Source organism: Cricetulus griseus, chromosome 2, assembly GCF_003668045.3.
Source record: "Cricetulus griseus strain 17A/GY chromosome 2, alternate assembly CriGri-PICRH-1.0, whole genome shotgun sequence".
Taxonomy (NCBI): Eukaryota; Metazoa; Chordata; class Mammalia; order Rodentia; family Cricetidae; genus Cricetulus; species Cricetulus griseus.
Genome location: NC_048595.1, coordinates 176,163,847 through 176,183,791, shown reverse-complemented (window position 1 = coordinate 176,183,791; position 19,945 = coordinate 176,163,847). Strand labels below are relative to the sequence as shown.

Below are 19,945 nucleotides of genomic sequence, written 5' to 3'. Positions count from 1 at the left end.
GAGAACCACTAGATCATGCCTCTCAGAATTGACCTTGTAAGGTCCATTTAAGGCTCTACCACCCAGGTGCTTGTGAAAATGCAAGAAAACAGAGGTAAATGTACCTGAACTCTGTCTGACTTTTCAGGGAACTAGCTGGGTGGCCCCAAGCAAGCTAGGCTCTGATTCTCACAGGCCTCTGTTTTCCACCTGGGAAATTATCTCCAAGAGTGTCCCCCACTTTGGCATGGGAATTCTGAGAGAGTGAGCACTGTGTTCAGCCTGCTGGAGTAAGCATGCTTTTGCCACTACAGCCACTCCCAGATAGAGACCCAACTGTCCACCTAACTAGCACCTGCTGCTGTCTCTTTTGTTTACTTCCTGCTCTTGTTTTTCAGGGCTGGGAGAGGGTTCTGCCCTCCTTCATCCAGACAGCAGATCACATCCTCGGTCCTTAGAGAAAAGTGCCTGGAGGGCTTTCAAGGAGTCACAGTGCCATCATATGCTCAAGCATCTCCACAATGGTGCACGGATCACTGTGCAGATGCCCCCAACCATCGAAGGCCACTGGGTGTCCACAGGGTAAGAACTGGACTTGAGACAGGAAGGGGAGAGAGCAGTCTGGGAGTGGGGTTCTTAGGAAGACCCTCTGGTCTGGTGGGTTTAGTTGCTGGCTTTGTGTAACATACAGTGACTGAGAATCAGGCAATTCTTGGAAATTGTGGTTGGTTAAGCAAATAGAGCTAAGAGCTATAGAAATCTTTCACCAAAAGCAGCAATGGTATCATAGCACTGCTAGCTACACAGTATGAGTGAATAGATCCTTGTTTACTGAACTCTATGGGACCACTTACGTATAAAGAGAAACCATTAGCAAGTGAAACTAAGCGTCTGTGTTTCACCTATCCTGAAACATGACTGCAAAGCTTCTTATGGTCTAAATATTCTCGCCATCTTCTGGTAACTTAATCTAGGGCTTCAGGGTGCTGGGAGTAAGTTAAGAGCTGCCTCCACTAGCCAGTTCTTAGATTCTTTGCTGTGTTGTGAAGCTGAGATTAATCCCAGTTTGAGCTCTGGCTTATCTTCCATTAGAGCTTTTAAAAATAGCCTAGAGGCAGATCAGTGATTTTTTTTTTCTACCCATTAAATTGTTGAGCATTTACAAGACTAACTAGGATCTGATGATTCCACCCTACACACGATTCCTGGGATATGGATAGCAGCCTCCAGAGACTGTGGGGGAAATAACCAAACACGTATGGATGTAGGACAAAACAAATTCTATAAAATAATGACATTGAGATTTTGTTTCTAAAAATGGGTCTCTTAATATAGCTGTGATAAATTCTTTGCATATGAATTTAAAATCTAAAATTATAACCTGAAAATGGTCATTTATTAGGTGGCTGCTATGGGTCAAGAAGTTGTGTGTATATTTTGTGTATATATCGGTGACTCAAACAGACTTGGTTCCTATTGACAGAGATTTTTTTCAGAAGGATATAGAGAGGCAGGGATGGGATGACAGCAGGCACAGAAGGAGAATGTGAGAGATCCTTACTTTAGGGTGAGGATGGGCCCTGAATGTCTAATTTCTTCCTAAAAGAAGAGTTATCTGTGTAGAGAAACTAGCAAAGTTGTGGTTAGATATAGAGTATGACCTGACCAGCCTGAATACCTCACCCCACGGTGAGGTATTCCCTCACACCACGGAGAGCAACCTAGCTCCCCCACGGTGGCTCTGAGTTATCTTGTAGAATATTTTTTGTTGGTTTGTTAGTTTGTTATTGTTGTTGATCTGGCGAAGGCTTTTTCTTATTGTTGTGTTTTTTTTTTTTTTTTTTAGACAGTATTTCATTGTGTTGCCCAGGCTAACTTTGAACTCCTAAGCTCAAGTGATCCTCTTACTTATGCCTCTGAAGTAGCTGGGACTACAGGTATGTGTCCGGCTAATAGGTCTTCTAATCTAGGAAAACTTAAAAGTGATGGAATGGTGTCATGCCTGGACCATGCTTCATTAAAGGGCACTCCAGCTGTTTTGTGGCAAATGTATGGGAGCAACCATGAGCTGGGAGTGACTGTTGAGAGCCTTTGCACGCATTTGGCTTGAGCTGATGTTGGCTTAAGTGAAAAGGATGGGAGAGGGAGAGCAATGGAAAAATGGCTGGGTCTGAGATACACTGAGTTCAGGAGGTAGAATCTACAGGCTGTTGATGTTGAGATTAAGAGAAAAAAATGAAAGAGATCTTCCCACATTTGTCTCCACTGACCTCTGTCACAGCTCACACTAAACTCCAGTTGCTTTGGGCCAAAATCCTTTTCCTCTTTCTTCTGCCTCCAGTGACTAGTGCTCAGGGAACCATGTGTTTTATACCTACAAGGAATCATTCAACATCAATGAATGTATCTACATAACAAAATCACCCATATTAAATAGTGGTTATTTCTCATCAGTCTGCCAACTCAAAATCTAAATTGTTGACAATTTTAAGAAGCACCTGTGCCCACTTGCTTGATTTAGCCATACTGTCAGCACATCTCAGAGTTCTTTATGAGCAAAGGTAGAATTCTGTTGAGCTAAGAATTATAACTGAAAAGGCCAGGGTCTAACCAGCTTCATAGACAAACTCTGGGCAGAGTGATTCTAGGAACCTCTTCTCTCCGCCGGTACAGGCTCTGCTATGTCTATATGGATTGATGGCAAACAATGTGAAAATATCCCTGACCCCATAATAGTTATCATTGTGTTCTGTAGACCGAGCTCTGTAGTCACAAGTTTCTGGCTTGGGAGCCTAGCGTTTACCTAAGGACAATTCCTCTTTGTCAACCAACATAAACCAAAGGAATCCTGGTATCTCTGTTAGCTTTGCACCCACTTAATTGCCTCTTATTTTTCCCCACCAAGAGAATAGTAATTTTGAATGACTAGAAGGGCAAACTTCCATTTCTGCTATTCCAAGATTCCATTTCAGAACAAAGGAAATCTCATACCACCGTAGACAAGGTCCATCATTTGAAGTGTTCACAAATCTTTTTGGTCTACAAGGTGGCCGTTCCTTGTATAGACCAGCAGCACACTTGTCCCCTCTTATCAGAGAGAAGGTAACTTCCCTGTGAGGCCTCTGTTTCTCCTCACATACAAAGAGTGACAAAGTCTTAGATTAGATTTATTAAGGCCAGTTGGGGAGGCTACATAGCCTAGATTCATGGTTAAGCTCTAGAACTTGCTTCTTTTGGTAACTTGTATGTGTTTCTTGTGCCTCAGTTTTGTCAGATGTGGATCGTCATCATACATGATGCCTAGGTTGTGAACTTTCAATAGATGAACAGTTGTAAAGGACATGGTCAGCATTGTTCTTCTTACTGCAATGACTTTTCATACCCTTACTCTCTTCCACATGCCATTGAATTCACTCAAGATTTACCTGCTCTTTTCTTCAACAGTTGTGAAGTGAGGTCGGGGCCAGAGTTCATCACAAGATCTTATAGATTCTACAACAATAACACCTTCAAGGCCTACCAGTTTTACTATGGCAGCAACCGCTGTACAAATCCCACCTACACACTTATTATCCGAGGCAAGATCCGCCTGCGCCAAGCATCCTGGATCATCCGTGGGGGCACAGAGGCCGACTACCAGCTTCATGGCGTCCAAGTCATCTGCCATACAGAGACAGTGGCTGAACAACTCAGCCGACTGGTGAATCGAACTTGCCCAGGCTTCCTGGCTCCTGGTAGTCTCTGGGTACAGGACATAGCCTATGACCTGTGGCAAGAGGAGAGTAGCCATGAGTGTACCAAGGCTGTGAACTTTGCCATGCATGAACTGCAGCTCATCCGTGTAGAGAAGCAATATCCCCACCACAGCCTGGACCATCTAGTAGAGGAGCTCTTCCTGGGCGACATCCACACTGATGCTACCCAGAGGGTGTTCTACCGGCCATCCAGTTACCAGCCTCCCCTGCAGAATGCTAAGGTACCCACCTAGCCACAGAGTCTTACAGAGTCTGCATCTCCTTGTTTAACTAAACCAGGTGGCCCATGAGGCATGTCAGAGAGATCCCAGGGGACCTGAGGAATGTAGAGTTCTACCTCATAGAGGAGGTGTTTCTGGAAAGCAAAAGAAGTGTGGAAAGCTGGGAAGTGACATGTAGCTGGGAATTGGGGTTGCCACCCCCTTGTTTTGTGTTCTGGGGAATAGTTGTAGTGCTGGTGAAAAATAACTCCCCACATCTCAGAAACTCCTCACAACTTAGAGGACAGCATGAGGAACATAAGGGGTACCGTGACAACCATGCTGGGAACTGACTCCCATCAGCAGCACACTGGAAACCTCCTGTGACATGCCATCATGACCCTCTAATGTTCTCAGGAGACAGGTACCTTCACCATACACTTGATGGTTTTAATGCCAACACTCAATCCAAATCTCTTCCTTCCAGACCTGAGTTCTTACTATTTTCTTAAATGACTTGGAAAGCCACTGTTATTAGAAGAGGGGTTGAGGAGGGCATGCAGCAATTAAACCTTAGAACATTCTTTATTAGAGTTATATTCTAGTAATATTTGGAATTCACAAGTATCTCCTCCCCCAAGCTCCAAATCATGTCAGTCAGTGTATAACTCATTCATTTCCACTCAGACATTTGTGAAGCTCTGAGCTGGGAGGAGCAGACAGATTCAAGCCTGTTGGAGTGGTCAGGGGATTTACTCTAAAGTGTCTGCCAGCCATGCCAGTTGGCCTTGGTGGGGCAGAGCAAGGAACAGTGGGTCTAAACACTGAGCTCCAGTTGATTTTTATTCATTGTTTAAAGTCTTCTTGATAGCACTCATTTGAGTTTACTCATCACTAATCAAGTGTCAGGTACTTCTCTGCTGGAGGTGGCACAGTGCCACCTTTCTTCTCACCTGTCATTGTAAGCTCATATAATGGACTTTTATTAAATAATCATCTTTACTGAAACTGAGCACTCTGCCCTGTGAGCAAGGTGATGCCTCAGGGAGGACCAGAGCCCCCAAGTCCAGGAGGTCATGCTACACTGGCATGGACAACTTACTGGCAGGATTCAGCAGGTTTCCTGAGCTTCCTTCCCATACAGAAGAGGAGACTGCTCCATTGTGCTCCACCCTTAGTGTTCAGAAGCACCCAAGAGGTAAGGGAAGCCTGCAGTTGAGGAAAGGTTGCTATCCTCTTAGTGTGATGAGCAAGGGGCCTGAAGCTCTGCCCTTTCCTTCAGTGTGTTGGAGCCACTGTAGTAAAGACATTGCCTGCTGCTGAGTGTATGCTTCTAGGCCAGGCTTCAGTAGGTCTTTTAGAAAAGTGAAGCTGCCGGCTTCCAGTTCTGAGTCCTGGCTGGCTGGTAGCATCACCTATACTCTGCACTGAGTGTCACAGGTCCTCAGCATCTTGCTTAGAATTGGATCAGACATGGAGGCAGGGAAGGGGATTTCACACCTACATGTGAGGTGTCCTTTGAGTGAAAACTAACTGGCTTTCCATTTATCATGACTGTAAGTGGTCCTGGTTGTCCATAACACCACCTTAACCAGGAACATGTGCCCGTTCTGTTACCCCAAACCATAATGGCAATCTGCCAAGCAGGCAGAGCCATTGTTACCCTTTTCATCCCTTCCATGGACTTACCAATGAGCAGAAAAACAGCTGTGTGCTGAATGTGTAGGCTCATGACTAATCCTAGCCCTCAAGAGGCTGAGGTAGGATAGCTGAGAGATCTTCCTCAGCTATGTGGCCAGATAGTGAGTACCAGGGCCAGCCTAAGCTACAGTATAAGGCATTATCTTGAGAATGATAGAAATCCAAACATGGGCTTGGGGACTCTGACCCACCAGAAGACATCACCTTGCACCCAGGGCAGATTTTTCAGTTTCTGTAAAGATGATTATTCAATAAAGGTCCATTACATGAGTTTACAATGACAGACGCAAAGAACAAAGCCTATCCCATCTGTAGTGAGGAGTAGAATCAGGGGTAGAGTGTCTGCCCCCCATCTGACTTCATGCCACTGTTTGCACGCCCAGGGCCCGCTTCTGTTTCCTTGCCAGCATGTGCCCACTTAGGCTCTTTGATGTCTTAAGCTCCTTTTAAATGCCAGAAGAAGGAGAATTGTTTCTTGTTTCCTGTCCCCCTCCCCCACCTTTCTTACCTGAATCTCTTCCCCCTACCTTCTCTGCTGTGCCTAGAGCATGTGGGAGTCTCTGGATGAATCTCTTACCTACTGGCCACAGTCTAGGCTGGGAGAGGACTCTTCCCTCAATCAGTGCTCCTCCCTGGTCAGGGCTTGTCTGGCTTGTGGCTCCTGGGAGTGGGGTGGGGAGGAGTGTCTTCAGAGCAGGTATCCAGCCCTGGCATGGGATTTCAGAATGACAGGCATGATACTGACCTTCTCTAGGGGAGTCTTTATTTCTAAAGAGTTAAAAGATTTTTCTTGAACTCTGGATAAGTTGGCAAGCATGTGGAATTTGGAAATGGGAGTCAGTCCTAGAACACAGCTGTCTTGCTGGCATCAGCTGGGGTCAAGCACGCTTTACCTGACCCCTTAGAGCCCTGACACTTCTCTCCTGTGCAGTGGAGGAACTGTAAGGATGCTGTCTATCCTGTCTCCTTGGGCTGGAGAAAGGAGTCCTGCTGGCTGACAGCTCCTGGAGAAATTAGGATTGCTGGCCAGGCCTGAGAATGTATAAGCACTCTCTGATGCCTGCCATGAGATGTTTCCTCCTGTCTTCTCCTCTCTTCTCTGATGAGGCAGTTGTGAGAGAATTTGTCCAAATTCTCAAGAATCAGACTCTCCAAACCCCAGGTCTGGGTCCAAGATTCTAGAAACATGAAGGGTGGAAAGAATTGAGGAAGTGATGTTTATCCAGAATATACTTCATAAAAGGGCTAAGGAAGGAGGAAACTGGCATGTTTAAGGTCATCTCATTTGTATGAGACTCATAATTGGAGAAAGGGAGGAGCAGAGGGTGTGAGTTAGGGGAAAATAGCAATGAATTCTGAAGAAAGATGGAGGTGTTGAGACTGAGGTTTCCTTTAGGTGCCTTCTGTAATTTGTACCATGGTCTTGTAGAACCTAAACACCATTGCCACACAAAATTATAATTCAAGATAAAGCCCTGCTAGGAGTCTCAGGAGTGGTGAAGTTGTGGATAAAGCTGTAGTGCACTGAGAGGGAAGGCTTAGGCTTCCCTGGGCCCAGAGACTTATATGCTGTGGGACCACTGTGGCTGTAAGGAAGGTTGCAAGGCTGTGAAAAGCCTCAGGCTTGAGCTGCTGAAAGGACCCATTCTTCTCTTGTTGTCTCTTGCCTTGGGCCTCTTGGCCTCTGTGCACAGTGAGATGCCCCTCAGGAAGTTTTTACATCCTTCCCTAAGACAGCTAGGAGAAAGAGTGAATGGACTTGGCCAGAATCTTTCTAGACGCTGGACATGGTAAAGCCCAGTTGCTTGTGCCCAAGGGACATTCCAGCAGCAGGTTGTCTGGGCTGGTTGTGGCTGTCTGGCCCAGGACAGGAAGCAACCCGGAATGAGTGTCTTCAAAGAGTATACACATGTCTATGCAGGGGGGCCTAGAATCTCTAGCTTTGAACTCTTTGCCTCCCCCTAATTGCTGGTCCATGGAGACCTGCCTGAAAATTAGTTTAATGCTAAATTGAGTTTGAAACCACTAGTCTTAGCCCCTGTGGAAACAGGATACCATGTAAAAATAGAAACTTCAAGTCAACTTGTTTTTCTAGGCTTTAAACAGCTTTGCTGTGAGGCTCTGAGTCCTCTGGCAAATAAGTGCTGTTTGCAGACTCAGGTGTGCGGGGAGTTCTTTCAGCTGGAAATTGGCTACTCTTCATTAAGAAAAATCAAGATGGCCTAAAATAACCCCTACAAAGATGCTCTGAGTGGGAGTTTAACCCCAGCACAGCGCCACCCTCTGCCTTGACTCACTAGAGCCATGTAGTTGGTGTGTACACCCAAGTTCAAGTGCATTGATAGACTCATGTGGTTATTAAAAGCAAATAATCACCAGAAGCCTTAGAAATGGTAAGAGTTTGAAGCAGGTGGGATTGATCATTCTCCAGAATCCTCCATGATTCATCCACAGGATTGTAAATCTAAGGGGCTGTCTAAAAGCAACCCACAGGCATTGTGTGTCTTAAATATTCTGACCACACTGCTGCCTGGGGGTGGGAGGGAGGACAACATCAGGCCTTCACAACACCTGACCCCCACAGTAGAAGAAAAAGGCCAGATCCCTGACACACTCTCCAGTTCTACAGAAACCAGACTGGGAAAACAGTATCTGTTTGTAATTCAGCTTCATTCGAGAATAGTGGCTTTCTACAAGGTGTTGGCTTTTGTCTACATGGCATTGGTTTCAAGACCCCCCCACAGACATCAGAAGACAGCTCAAATCCTGTGACATGGTGTAGTGTGTGCATGGAAGCTTTGAAACCATCACTATCGGACTTATAGTATCTGAGACAATGTGATTCTTTGTAAACGGATGGTAAGCTGTATCCCTCTGGATTCAGCAAGCAGACACACTTGTAAGTTTAGTGCGAGTGCAGTGTTTCCCCCATCGGTATTTTGGTCAGTATTTGGATGGATCCTCAGATAAAAGCCCATGCATGGAGTGAGCTGACTGTGTGTGAAAAGGACAGGTAGGTGGTCTGTGGAACTTCCTGGTATTGATGACATCAGAGGGCCCAGAGCATGCTCTGTGGGCAGTAGGCTTTTTCGGCCCATTGCTGCTGCAGGCTAGGTTGGTTGTAAGCTCCTTGAATATATGCTGTGAGATTCCTGGGTAAGAAGACAGGACACTGGCTCAGCGAAGGAGCCAGGTGCTTGTGGAAGGGGACCCAGTGTGCTTTCTCTTCTGCCAGAGTTGGAAAAGGAAAGGGAAGGGCATCGCAGGGATGATGGGAGATGGATGTGGTGGTACAAGGCCTCAGATTTGGAGAATCATGACCTGAGATAGTTCCCCAGGCCATTCTTAGGTAGATTTTCCTAAAGAAAGTTCTTCCCACTGCTGGGCCAAGGTGTTCACTAGGCAGCAGATGCTTCATGGGATATGCAGACAGAGAGCTGGCCGTTGGGGTTCCTTGCTTGGTTTGACATGTCACACCGTGGCTGTGCTGCAGCACGGTTGCTGTGCCCCGATTGCCGATATGATCTTGTTATTTCTTGACTCCTCCGGAAGATTTTTGGCAGACAAACAGGCATGCAGGGTTGTTGCGTTATTTAAGGAGTTAGCAGGCTAGGAAAGATTTGTTGTCAGGGACAATGCAAGCGGTAAACATTTCATCCCTTAAAAGGCAAGAACACAGAGAGGCCAGAGTGAAACCCCCAAGAAGCAGGAAATTGGCCATTTGAAAAGTATGTCTGAGCAGCTAAGAGAGAGAGGAGGGGGAGCAGGCGAAGAAGCTTCCTCTGTGGACAATGGCTTCATCTTGGCCCCTTTAAGGGATCGAAACGAACCAGGGGACTTATGTTACCTGAGTCTGGATCTAAATTTATTCCTTACATTTATTTATTTCATGTGTGTGCACACATACAGAATTTCAGAGCTGGGTGGTAAGTGTCCTTATCACCTGACCATATCATATCCCTGACTCTTAATCTAGACCCAGGAAGCATATTACAAATGCCCCCACACACACACACACACAGGTAGCATCTCTCCACATGGATAAATGTGACTTCCATTATTCAGCTCCTTACATATCTTGTGACAGCTTTGTCTATCAGTCTGTCCATCGGGAGCCTTATCAGGCCCAGTAGTATTCTGCTGGGTGAGGGGGAGCTCTCTGGCCTTGGCCTGAAAGGACTAATGCCTGGACAGATGCTCACATTCTCTTGTCTGCAACAGAAATGTTACCCAGCACACTGCAAATTGCCATTGTTAGCAGAATCGTAGGCTTATGGCTACTGTGGCTTATTTATGGCTATTCTGTATGAGAACCATGAATACTTTTTTCTTTTATCCAATGGAGCAGAGCCCTAGGAAAGGAAGTTTCCATCATCTACTCCCATTTCTCTCGTTGAACAAAACATTTAGCCAAACTGCTGCTTTGAAGACTTGTGCTTTGTCCAGTCTGCTACTTTAATTGATCTTTCACAAGATCTTCTCAAGTAATTTCTTCCATTCTGGGAAGTCCATGGAAACAAGTGGGCACTGTCAGCAGATGCTGTTGACCAACCCTCCCGAAATAAATGTTGGCAGGAAACAGGAGAAGCCTGAAGAGCCCCTATCAGTCATCAGCCCTAGAGCCCTTTTCCATGGGGTTGTAGTCCTTGTTGAGGGGACATTTGCTGCTTGCAGAAGCTTAAGCCTAAGAGAAGATGAAGGCAGCATTCCACAAGCCTCACAACCAAATTAGAGGCCCAAGTTCGTAAGGTCATTTGGCCTAGGTTATTTCCTCTCTGCACCTTGGTTACCTAGGCTGGGAGCTATGCCGATGTTCTCACTGGGAGGGTAGAAAGCTTAAGAAGATGTGCTTGAAGGCCTCCGAATCCCATCTCCTTAAGGGCTGCTGCAGTTCTTGAACCTGCTGCCCAGGAACAGTGTGCTGACCAGGCACATCCTGCTCCCTCCCTAACAGCAATGCTGTGTTTGTGTACTTGGGAACTGCAAGGTCAATTTCCATTTTTAACACCAGTTCTTCTCTTCAGAGGACACTTGTATGATGCTTATTTCTAGCTCCAATGCTCTTGAGCTAAGTCTATACCCCAGGCCTGATACAGAGTGGAACCCAGAGTCACTTACATGCCAGACAAGTACTCTGCCTCTCCACTGCACCCTGGATCCCCAGATTAAAGCTTTTTATAGTGGGTGTAAAGAACTGCAGCAAGTAAACACCTCCTGGCTCCTCTGATTTAAACCTTCAAATCACGTGTATCCAGAAACCCTGACTTTAAATAGCCCTTTCTAACATGGAGGGAAATGGAGCTGTACACAGCCCAGTTGGTGAGCTGAGGAGAGGACATTTGTCAAGTGTAGAGCAAATGCTATTCAGTGGAGCAAATCAACTTTCATTGGAAAATCTCCATATGCAGTTCTCATCCGCTCATCTATAAAAGCTCTCTCATTAAACTGCCCTAGAAAAGGAGCTGTAGAGCAATACAACATGCAGGCTTTGTGCCCTGATTCTGTGAAGTTATTGCTATAGGTCCCTCTAATTTTTAGTCATTCCAAAGAGTATAAGAATGTAAGAAAACAAGTTTTAAAGCTTAATTCACAAACAGGAGTATCTCCTAACACACCCATGACTAACACTGGCACCTTGTTGACCTTGTCTACGGAGGCCAAAAACACCCTCTGCTTATGACATCTTTGGTTGCTTAATGGTAACTGCAAAGTTGTTCCAAAAAGGATGGGGGTGGGCAAAACAGACCTTCCTCTAAAGAAATCATACAAATAACAGGTATGCACTTTTTCAAATCCTTAAGGAAGTATAAATTTAAACCACAATAGGATACCAAATCGTCCATTGGGACAGCTGTTAGCAAAGGGGGGTAAAAAGTGGAAAATAAATGTTGGCAAGGATGTGGGGAATTGGAACTCTTGTAGTTTGCTGATAGAAATGTCCATGGTGCAACTACTGTGGGACACAGGCTTGTTCCTCCGAAAAGTAAACACTGGATCACCAAATGCTGGAGCTATTTTACATCTAGGTGTATACTCGAAAATATTGGAAGAGAAATGCAAATACATTGTCATTCAGCCTTGCTCATGGCATTATTCCCAGCAGTGAAAAGGTGGGAAGCAGTCTAAGTGTCTACAAACAGAGTAACTGATCTGCAGAGTGTGTCTCTGAATGAAGTTATTAGGCCTTAAAACGGAAGGGCTTTCTGAAACATGCTACAACATGGGTGGACCTAGATTACATTTGCTAATGTCACAAAATGGCAAATAGTGCATGAGTCTCCTTCTAGGAGGTTCTTAGTCATACTCAAAGACAGAGAGTAGAAGGATGATTGCCAGGGACTAAGAAAGGAGGGAGTGTAGATGGAAGTTCATTTCAGTTAGGGCAGATGAGAAGGTTCTAGAGATAGACAGTGGTAATGGCCACCTAACCATGTGACTTAATGCCGCAGAACTTTGCACTTAAAATTTACTAGGATGATTGGTTCTGTAGCCTTTTTAAAAAAGGCACAATCAAACAAAAACAACCAGTATACGAAGTTGGTAATACTAGTGCCTAAGAGCCAGGTTCCTTCCAGTCACTGCATATGAACCTGGATCCCATAGGCCCGCTTGCACAGCCTGCTTTTTCCTTCTGCCTAATTGAAACCCTTTATCTCAGAGGCACCATTCATCTGAGGGACCATAGGCCAGCTGAATCCTTTTGGAGTTCTGGACTCCTGCCTCCTCTTCTTAAAGAAGTGCTCCTCATTAACATCCAACCTACCACTTATGGCGCCACAATGGAACAGCCTGGGTGACAGCTGTGCCCTCCTCTCACCCAGCCTTTTCCTTTTGAACTAAAAAGCATTGGTCTTTAATATTTTTCAATCAGCATTGTGCTTTCCCTGAACCAACACTGCTGCCGAAGCAGAAAGCGTATCTTTTCGGAGATTGAGACTTAACTTCCTAGAAAGGCCAGAAATGAAAGGAGGCACAGTGGATGTTCCTAAATTTCCAGTAGATATAGAAATTCATGTTGTGCAAGGTGGGATGGAGAAGCAGTGGAGGTTGGGATGGATGAAAGACAGTGATTCAGAACCTTGTAGGACCTCCACAGCAGCGAGCACCTTTGCTGTGGAGTTGTCAGCAGGGAGGGGACCCAGCTCCCTGTGGACCACTGAGGACACTGTGGGTCCGTATTCTGACCCTGACTGAACATCAGCTTCTGATTCCTCCTCTTTCTGGAATGTGGCAGGCCACCTGCAGGTGCTTTGGACCATCATGCTTGGACAGGGCCTCGGTATTATTACGAATCAGCTTCATGCTAATTCTAGCATACTCTGCTCTGTGTAGGAGCCCCAGGGTGTACCTTGTTATAGACACCAAGTGAACATTCCATCCTGGCCTTTAAAAATTAGAACAACCCAATGAGGGTGAAAGCTGTGGAACCTTTACCTACTGGCAGCTTACTGAGAGGACACAGCCTGTCAGAGATCAGGACGGGGTTTCTCCTTCACTTCAGTTTGTACTTTCCTCCCTACCAGAGGACTGTGTCACATGCAGGGAGACATAATTGCCTTGGTCTCCTCAAGTGTGGGCACTGAGTGGGAACCGCCTTGCTCTACCAGTTCTCTCCTGCAGCAGTTATGCAAGTGTGTACAACAGTGACCACTATATAAGTGAGGAAGTTGAAGCAGAGGGAAATGAGTAACTTGTCATGGCCACCAGCTGTGAGGCAGGCAGTGGGGCTGGCTTAAGCCTTCAGGATCTGGTGAGAGCCGCCCTTATCTGCTCTAAATCAACACTGGTTCCAATGGGCTGTGTACTTACTTGTTGTCTCCCTCTGGTCAGCTGGTCACAGGCTGGAACTCAGTTTGTATTCTCCCGTGTGCCTAAAGGTCCTCTGCAGGAAGCCCAGGCCAGCAAATGCACCTGGACCCTGAGTCAGGGACCACTTGGCCTTCTCCTTAACTCTGCACCCCTAGTTATCTCACGATGTACAAGCCACACATCACAGGGACAAAGTAAGCATTCTCTACTATAAGTTGTAACTAAGGTCATTAATGGTTAAAGAGGATCAAGTGAAGACAGGGTTCTCCCTTAATGGGGATGTGGAAGAGGCAGGTGGCAGCCACCTGGCCTCCAACCCTTACCACAGTCTTCCAGAAAGGCAAGCTTGTCACCATTGCCAAGTCACTTGTATGAGGGCAACAAGCATACGTTGGTGAAGGAGGTGAATTTTTGACTTCAAGAAAAATGCTGAGAAGTATTTCCCTTCCCTGGGAGGGGTGAAGGTGTGACTGTGGACCAGGACACATATAGGCTGGGAGAGTGGGGCTGCAGGTCCTAGTGAGGTGTGCCTCCATGATTAGAGGGCTGAGATCAAAGGCTGTAGTCCATGCTCTGTTCACCCCTTGGGCCTTGTACTGACTTGGAGGAATACAAACATGGAGAAGACCCTGGGTTAAAGTTATCCTGTGGGTCAGTAGGTGCCAGGCTCATGGTGCTGTGCCTAGGGCCAATACTGACTGACAACCAGAGGTTTTGGTTGCCAGCTCTAAAGACAAGCAGGGTAATCAGAGTTGACATCTATGATATGGGCACCAAGCAAAAACACTCCACAAGGTGTGCCTCCTGAAAGTAAGAGCATGCTTTACTGTGGACCTCAGGCTGCAGAAAGTTGGAAAAGAAAGCATTTCAAGAGCTAAGAATCTCTGAACCTTGGGTTCTGGGCACTCATGGACAGCCTGTGCACACACCCCAGAGTTCTCCCCACCCCCTTCTATCTGCTTCCTCTACCTCCTGCATTCACTTTATCAAAGGGACCCAGCGATTCCTCTCATCTACAGTCACAGCTCTGTTTTCCTTAGTGTATTTTGCAGTTTCTTCCTTTAAAATTTTAATTGTGGGGTTGGAGAGATGGCTCAGTGGTTAAGAGCACTGGCTGCTCTTCCAGAGGTCCTGAGTTCAATTCCCAGCAAACACACGTGGTGGCTCACAACCATCTACAATAGGATCTGATGTCCTCTTCTGGCATGCAGGCCTACATGCAGAGCCCTCAGAGATAAAATATCAATAAATAAAAATGTTTTAAAATTATTTAAAAATATAATTGTGCTGAAATATACTCATAAATCTGCTTCATGGGTACCCATTTTAAGGGTACAGTTAAATTGCATGAGTAACATGCATAATATTGAACAGCCTTCACCACTGTTCATATCTAGAATGCTAGACTATAAAAAAACTGAAGTTCTGCCGATTATACCTGGCCTCTCCATCTCTACCTCCCTTCTCGTCCCTCAAAGTCACCCTGCTACCTCCCGTCTCTAGATTTCACTAGTCCATGTCTCCCAAGTGAATGGAATTGAACACTGTGTATGTCTGCATGACTGGCTTCTTTCATTTAGCACCATGTCCTCAAGGTTCATCGTGTTGTATTCTGTGCACAGCACCCTCTCTCTCAAAGCCGAATTTTCTGCCATCATATATGCTTCACCATTCATTTGTGGCTGTGCAGTCAGATTGCTTTCCTTTTGGCTATTGTGGGTCAAAGCCCTTGCTTTGAATTCTTCTGGATGTGTATTTAGCATGGCAAAAGCTGGATTCACACAGCAATACTAGGTTTAAGCTTTTGAGGAACCAAACCACTTTGTCAATGAAGACTGTACCATTCCTGCAGACAGGGTAAATAATTGGGGTTTCTCCACATCCTCACCCACACAAATCCTCTGGAATGTGAGGCATTACCTTCCTTCCTTTTCAAAATTGAGCACCAGCCTATGGTCTGAAACCCAAACAGGATCTAAAGAGTCCATGCCATAACAGACATTAAGGCAGGCTGTCCTATGACAGCTGGACTGGGGTGAGTATATATTCGGATACACCCCATGCTCCACTCTCTGGCTCCATTTGTTTTGGGGGTTAAGTGATGGTGTCCTGAGTGTCCAGTCTAACCTTGGTGAACCTCCCATTTTGAGGGATATACATGCATACTGAGCTCATGGGAAAACTAAAGTCTCCAAATGTCGTTGTTTCTTTGCTTCAGAACCACAACCATGCCTGCATAGCCTGCCGGATCATTTATCGCTCCGACGAACACCACCCTCCTATCCTGCCCCCCAAGGCTGACCTGACCATTGGCCTACATGGGGAATGGGTGAGCCAGCGCTGTGAGGTACGCCCCGAAGTCCTCTTTCTCACCCGCCACTTCATCTTCCATGACAACAACAACACCTGGGAAGGGCACTACTACCACTACTCGGACCCTGTCTGCAAACACCCGACATTCACCATCTATGCTCGAGGCCGCTACAGCCGCGGTGTGCTCTCCTCAAGGGTCATGGGTGGCACGGAGTTTGTGTTTAAAGGTAAGTCTACTGCCTCTACTTTTCACAGCACAGCTCAAGAGCATCTCTGGAACATTTCAGTTAGGGCAGAACCTCAGAGACTGCTTGAGATGCTGGGGATGAAGTTAGAATTAGGACTTCCTCAAAGCATCCTTGTAAATAACATTTGAGCTCCTTTCTGCTCAGAACAGGCTAGTACCTGCCATCCATATGACACTCAGGAACAATGGGACCAAGGCATCACATGGGCACTGTAATGTAAGTCAAGAATGCTACTGCAATGAAACCTAACCTCTCTAGTAGCATCAGGCTTACTGTGTACTGGTTATTTTTCGTAAACAAGGAATATGGAGCAGGTGTCTGATTATCTCCTGATGCTCAGAGTTGTTACTTACAATATGAGCTGGGGCTGCACACAAGAGCTTGCCCCAGGCTTAAATCCAAGAGCATCATGGGGGAAAGTTCATGCTGTGCACCACTCACCCAAGTAAAGAAGCTGGGATCTGGAGCTTGAATGTCAGTAGGTGGTTATCAACCCTGTGTAATACCAAATAATACCAAATAATGAGAGTAGCTGGGTCACTGGTTGGCCACTCCAGTGTAGCATTGGAGTTCAGTTAGTATGAGATGTCTGTGTTTGCCTCAAGGAAGCCCTGATCATAGCCACCCTCCTTTGACTAAGGAACTATGCTCTTATACATGGGCCTTGTAAACTTAACCAAGAAAATTCCATCTGCTGACCCCAAATTCCACCTTGTTATATGCAAAGTGTAGACTTTAGGAGGACCCCAAGGATCCCCCAAGTCTGGGGCTTGTATTTTCTTCATATTTTTTTTGTTTGCAACCTAATTAACCTAATTGCATTTAGATGCCCAGCTGATAGACCCATATTAATCTGTGAAAATGTTAATTCATATACATATTTGATGTGAAATCTTTTGGGTACTTCAAGATCTTTTTCATAAAAATAAAATTTGAGTTTTATTGAACATTTTAGGGGAGTCATTTGTCCCAAAGAGCACTTTGGAGGAAAGCTGGGATAGTTGTATTTCACACTCACGGATGTGATCAGCTGCAAACTGGGCTCACCAAATGTCACCCATGTTTTCTGACCACAACTGCAGTATACTGCCATCACTTCGTATTCATGGGGAATTAATTCCAGGACTCCTTGAAGACACCAAAATCCAAAGTTGCTCTAGCCCTTTCTGTAAAATGATGACAAAACCTGTGTACACACTCCTTGTACTTTACACCATTTCTAGATCACTCCTGATACCTAGTGTAGGACCATGAAGATGTGTAGTTAAGTTGTGGCTGCAGAATGTGTGATACCATGAGCTGACTGGCTCTATTCAGTATGACCACCATTCAGATCAGCATATGAAACTTCCTACCAGAGCCTGTTCTTGTGATTACTGTGGTCAGCTAGGCAAGCAATCAGGTTGTGTTTTAAAAAGAAAGCTTTGTTTGCTGGAAGTTTCTGTCCCCTCCCCCAAGTTGTCTCCCTAGAGTCATGGACATCTCTTTTTTCCACAGTGAATCACATGAAGGTCACTCCCATGGATGCTGCCACAGCTTCCCTCCTCAATGTCTTCAGTGGGAACGAGTGTGGGGCTGAGGGCTCCTGGCAAGTGGGGATCCAACAGGACGTGACACACACCAATGGCTGTGTGGCTCTGGGCATCAAACTACCTCACACGGAATATGAGATCTTCAAAATGGAGCAAGATGCCCGGGGCCGCTACCTACTGTTCAATGGCCAGAGGCCCAGTGATGGCTCCAGCCCAGACAGGCCTGAGAAGAGGGCAACATCCTACCAGATGCCCTTGGTCCAGTGTGCCTCTTCCTCACCAAGAGCTGAAGACTTGGAAGACAGTCGAGCCCATCTGTTTGGCAGGGCAGCAGGGAGGACAGCTGGGCCCCTATTGCTTACTGCCTTTGCCTGCCTTTGGACTCTACCACATTGGAGTATCCTCCGATAGAAGACATTTGCTAAACCAAGACTCTTTACCATTTATGACTCTTCTTCCCACAGAGAAAGGACATTGATTCTTTTGATGCACTTGAATGCCTGACATCTGCCATTGCCTTTCCCTTGTCCCCTCTTCCAGCCTCTGAGTCATGAGCAGTGTGTTTGAAGTTTCAGCTTTGAATTTCTTCCAGCCTGATCCCTGGCCTGAGAACTTCATAGCAGTGATTGCACTTTAAGTCTGCAGAGAGTTGGAGCTAGTGGCTTTAGGGGTGGCAGCAAGGGTGGCAGCTGGCTTCTTACCTCTGTCCTCCCAGTCCTGTATGTATCTCTGGGCTGAGCTTTGAAGATAAAAATGTCAAGCTCCAGCTTTCTCTGCCATCACTTCTCTTATTTCTCCAAACCCCTTTCGTACCCCAAGTTTTCCACACTGGAATCCAGTGAAGAGTTGGCTTGGGACCACCATCAAGACCCTGTAGTATATTAATACAGAAATGATATGGGTATTGATATGTACCTAAGAGAAGACGCAAGGTTCAGCTAAGTCATTGTTCCCGCCTTAATGCCAATCCACACTTTCAGAAATGTTGGGTTGAAAGGTGTATCTGTAATGCCTCAAAGAAATTTAAATTGGGTTTCCTAGCACTGGTTTTCACTTGTTGAGCAAAGATGTGTGCTGTATACTTGGTTTGGTGATACAGGTTATAGCCTACTGCTTAACCCTCAGAGTTGACTGGTCCAGTTGGGAAATTCAGAAAGGCCTGTTATTCTAGGCAGTCAGGAGCAGCAGTGCTGACGGCAGCTATGGTGTGGTAAGAGCTACAGGAGCGATAAGGAGATCTGTGGCAGTTTTCTCCACGTGAGGCACCCGTGTCCTGGCTCACACTGTGGTTGGGGTGGGGAGAAGAACCCCACCTCTACCCTGCCATCTTCATATACACAGAGACAGAGCTTTTCAGTGCTCCAGTGGCTTCCTGGTGAGAGAGGCCTGGGTGGGACTCATGCACACTGGGGACCCACTCTGCTAGAGGCCATCTCCGTGCAACAGAGTCCTTGTGAGAAGTCACTCTGTGATACTGGCTTGATGTGGCTTCCTCTCTGCATTTACTTGGTTCTGCCCCAGCTGTGAGTTCCAGAGCCATCTTATTCAGGGCTAGCTGCTTCACAGTCCTTAGGAAGGAGGAGGGGATGGCTGCCCATTCCTTTGTGTTCTTGCAACCGGTGTTAGAAACACCACATGCTCTTGCTCTCACAGACCCATGCAGGCAAGCCGTGAGAAACAAGAAACCTAGTTGTGACTGAAAGCAGACACAGAGACCACAATCCAGGAGAAGCACCTGTCATGTATTTAAGAATCCAGTTTATGAAGCAGTAATGTTCCGTGTGGTGTTAAGTTATAGTGATGGCATGGAGTACCAGAGTGCTTTATAATTAGATTATATTTTAAGTCATGGTGCATACTTGAGGGGGGTTATCCAAAAGGAAAATACTAACTTAATGTCTACTAAGTTTAATAAACAAAGAATTTGGAAGGAATCCCGCGAAGAAATATGTCTTATTTGTTGATTTAATTAATATTGATACTGTTCTCAAAGTGAAAACCTGTACTGACTCTAAGACACACTTGACGGATTGACCAGGGTTTGGGTTTACAGCCATTTGGTTCATTGCCTTCCTTCTAGACCCAACCTATTTCTACTTCTTAACAGTATGCTCCATATACCACCCCAGATGCATAGATATTAGCACATATGCAGTGTACTCATGATGAAGTTTGTGTGATCACTTTCTGATGTAATATAATCTTTACAGAGAAATAATAGCCATTTATTCATGATTCACCAGCACACTAAAGTGTGTCGCTATGTTTCCCATGTGCATTTATCTCAGATTGGTTATATCATATTCGCTTCAATAGTATCTCTAGACTAAGGTATGTGATCCACAGTGATCTTTTTCTTTTTCCTTTTTTTTTTAAATTTGAATTAGAAACAAGATTGTTTTACATGT

General features: G+C 45.7%; 1 protein-coding gene across 1 annotated transcript in view; it reads left to right on the top strand.

Moving 5' to 3' along the window:
- Apcdd1 (APC down-regulated 1) overlaps positions 1-19,729 on the top strand; it is a 31,473-nt gene extending 11,744 nt beyond the window's left edge. The window contains exons 2-5 of the mRNA XM_027402768.2: positions 378-561; positions 3,424-3,955; positions 15,663-15,984; positions 17,503-19,729. Coding sequence (XP_027258569.1) covers positions 378-561; positions 3,424-3,955; positions 15,663-15,984; positions 17,503-17,948 — 1,484 coding nt within the window. The 3' untranslated portion in view covers positions 17,949-19,729. The remainder of the gene's footprint in view (positions 1-377; positions 562-3,423; positions 3,956-15,662; positions 15,985-17,502) is intronic.
- The last annotated feature ends 216 nt before the right edge of the window (positions 19,730-19,945 follow it).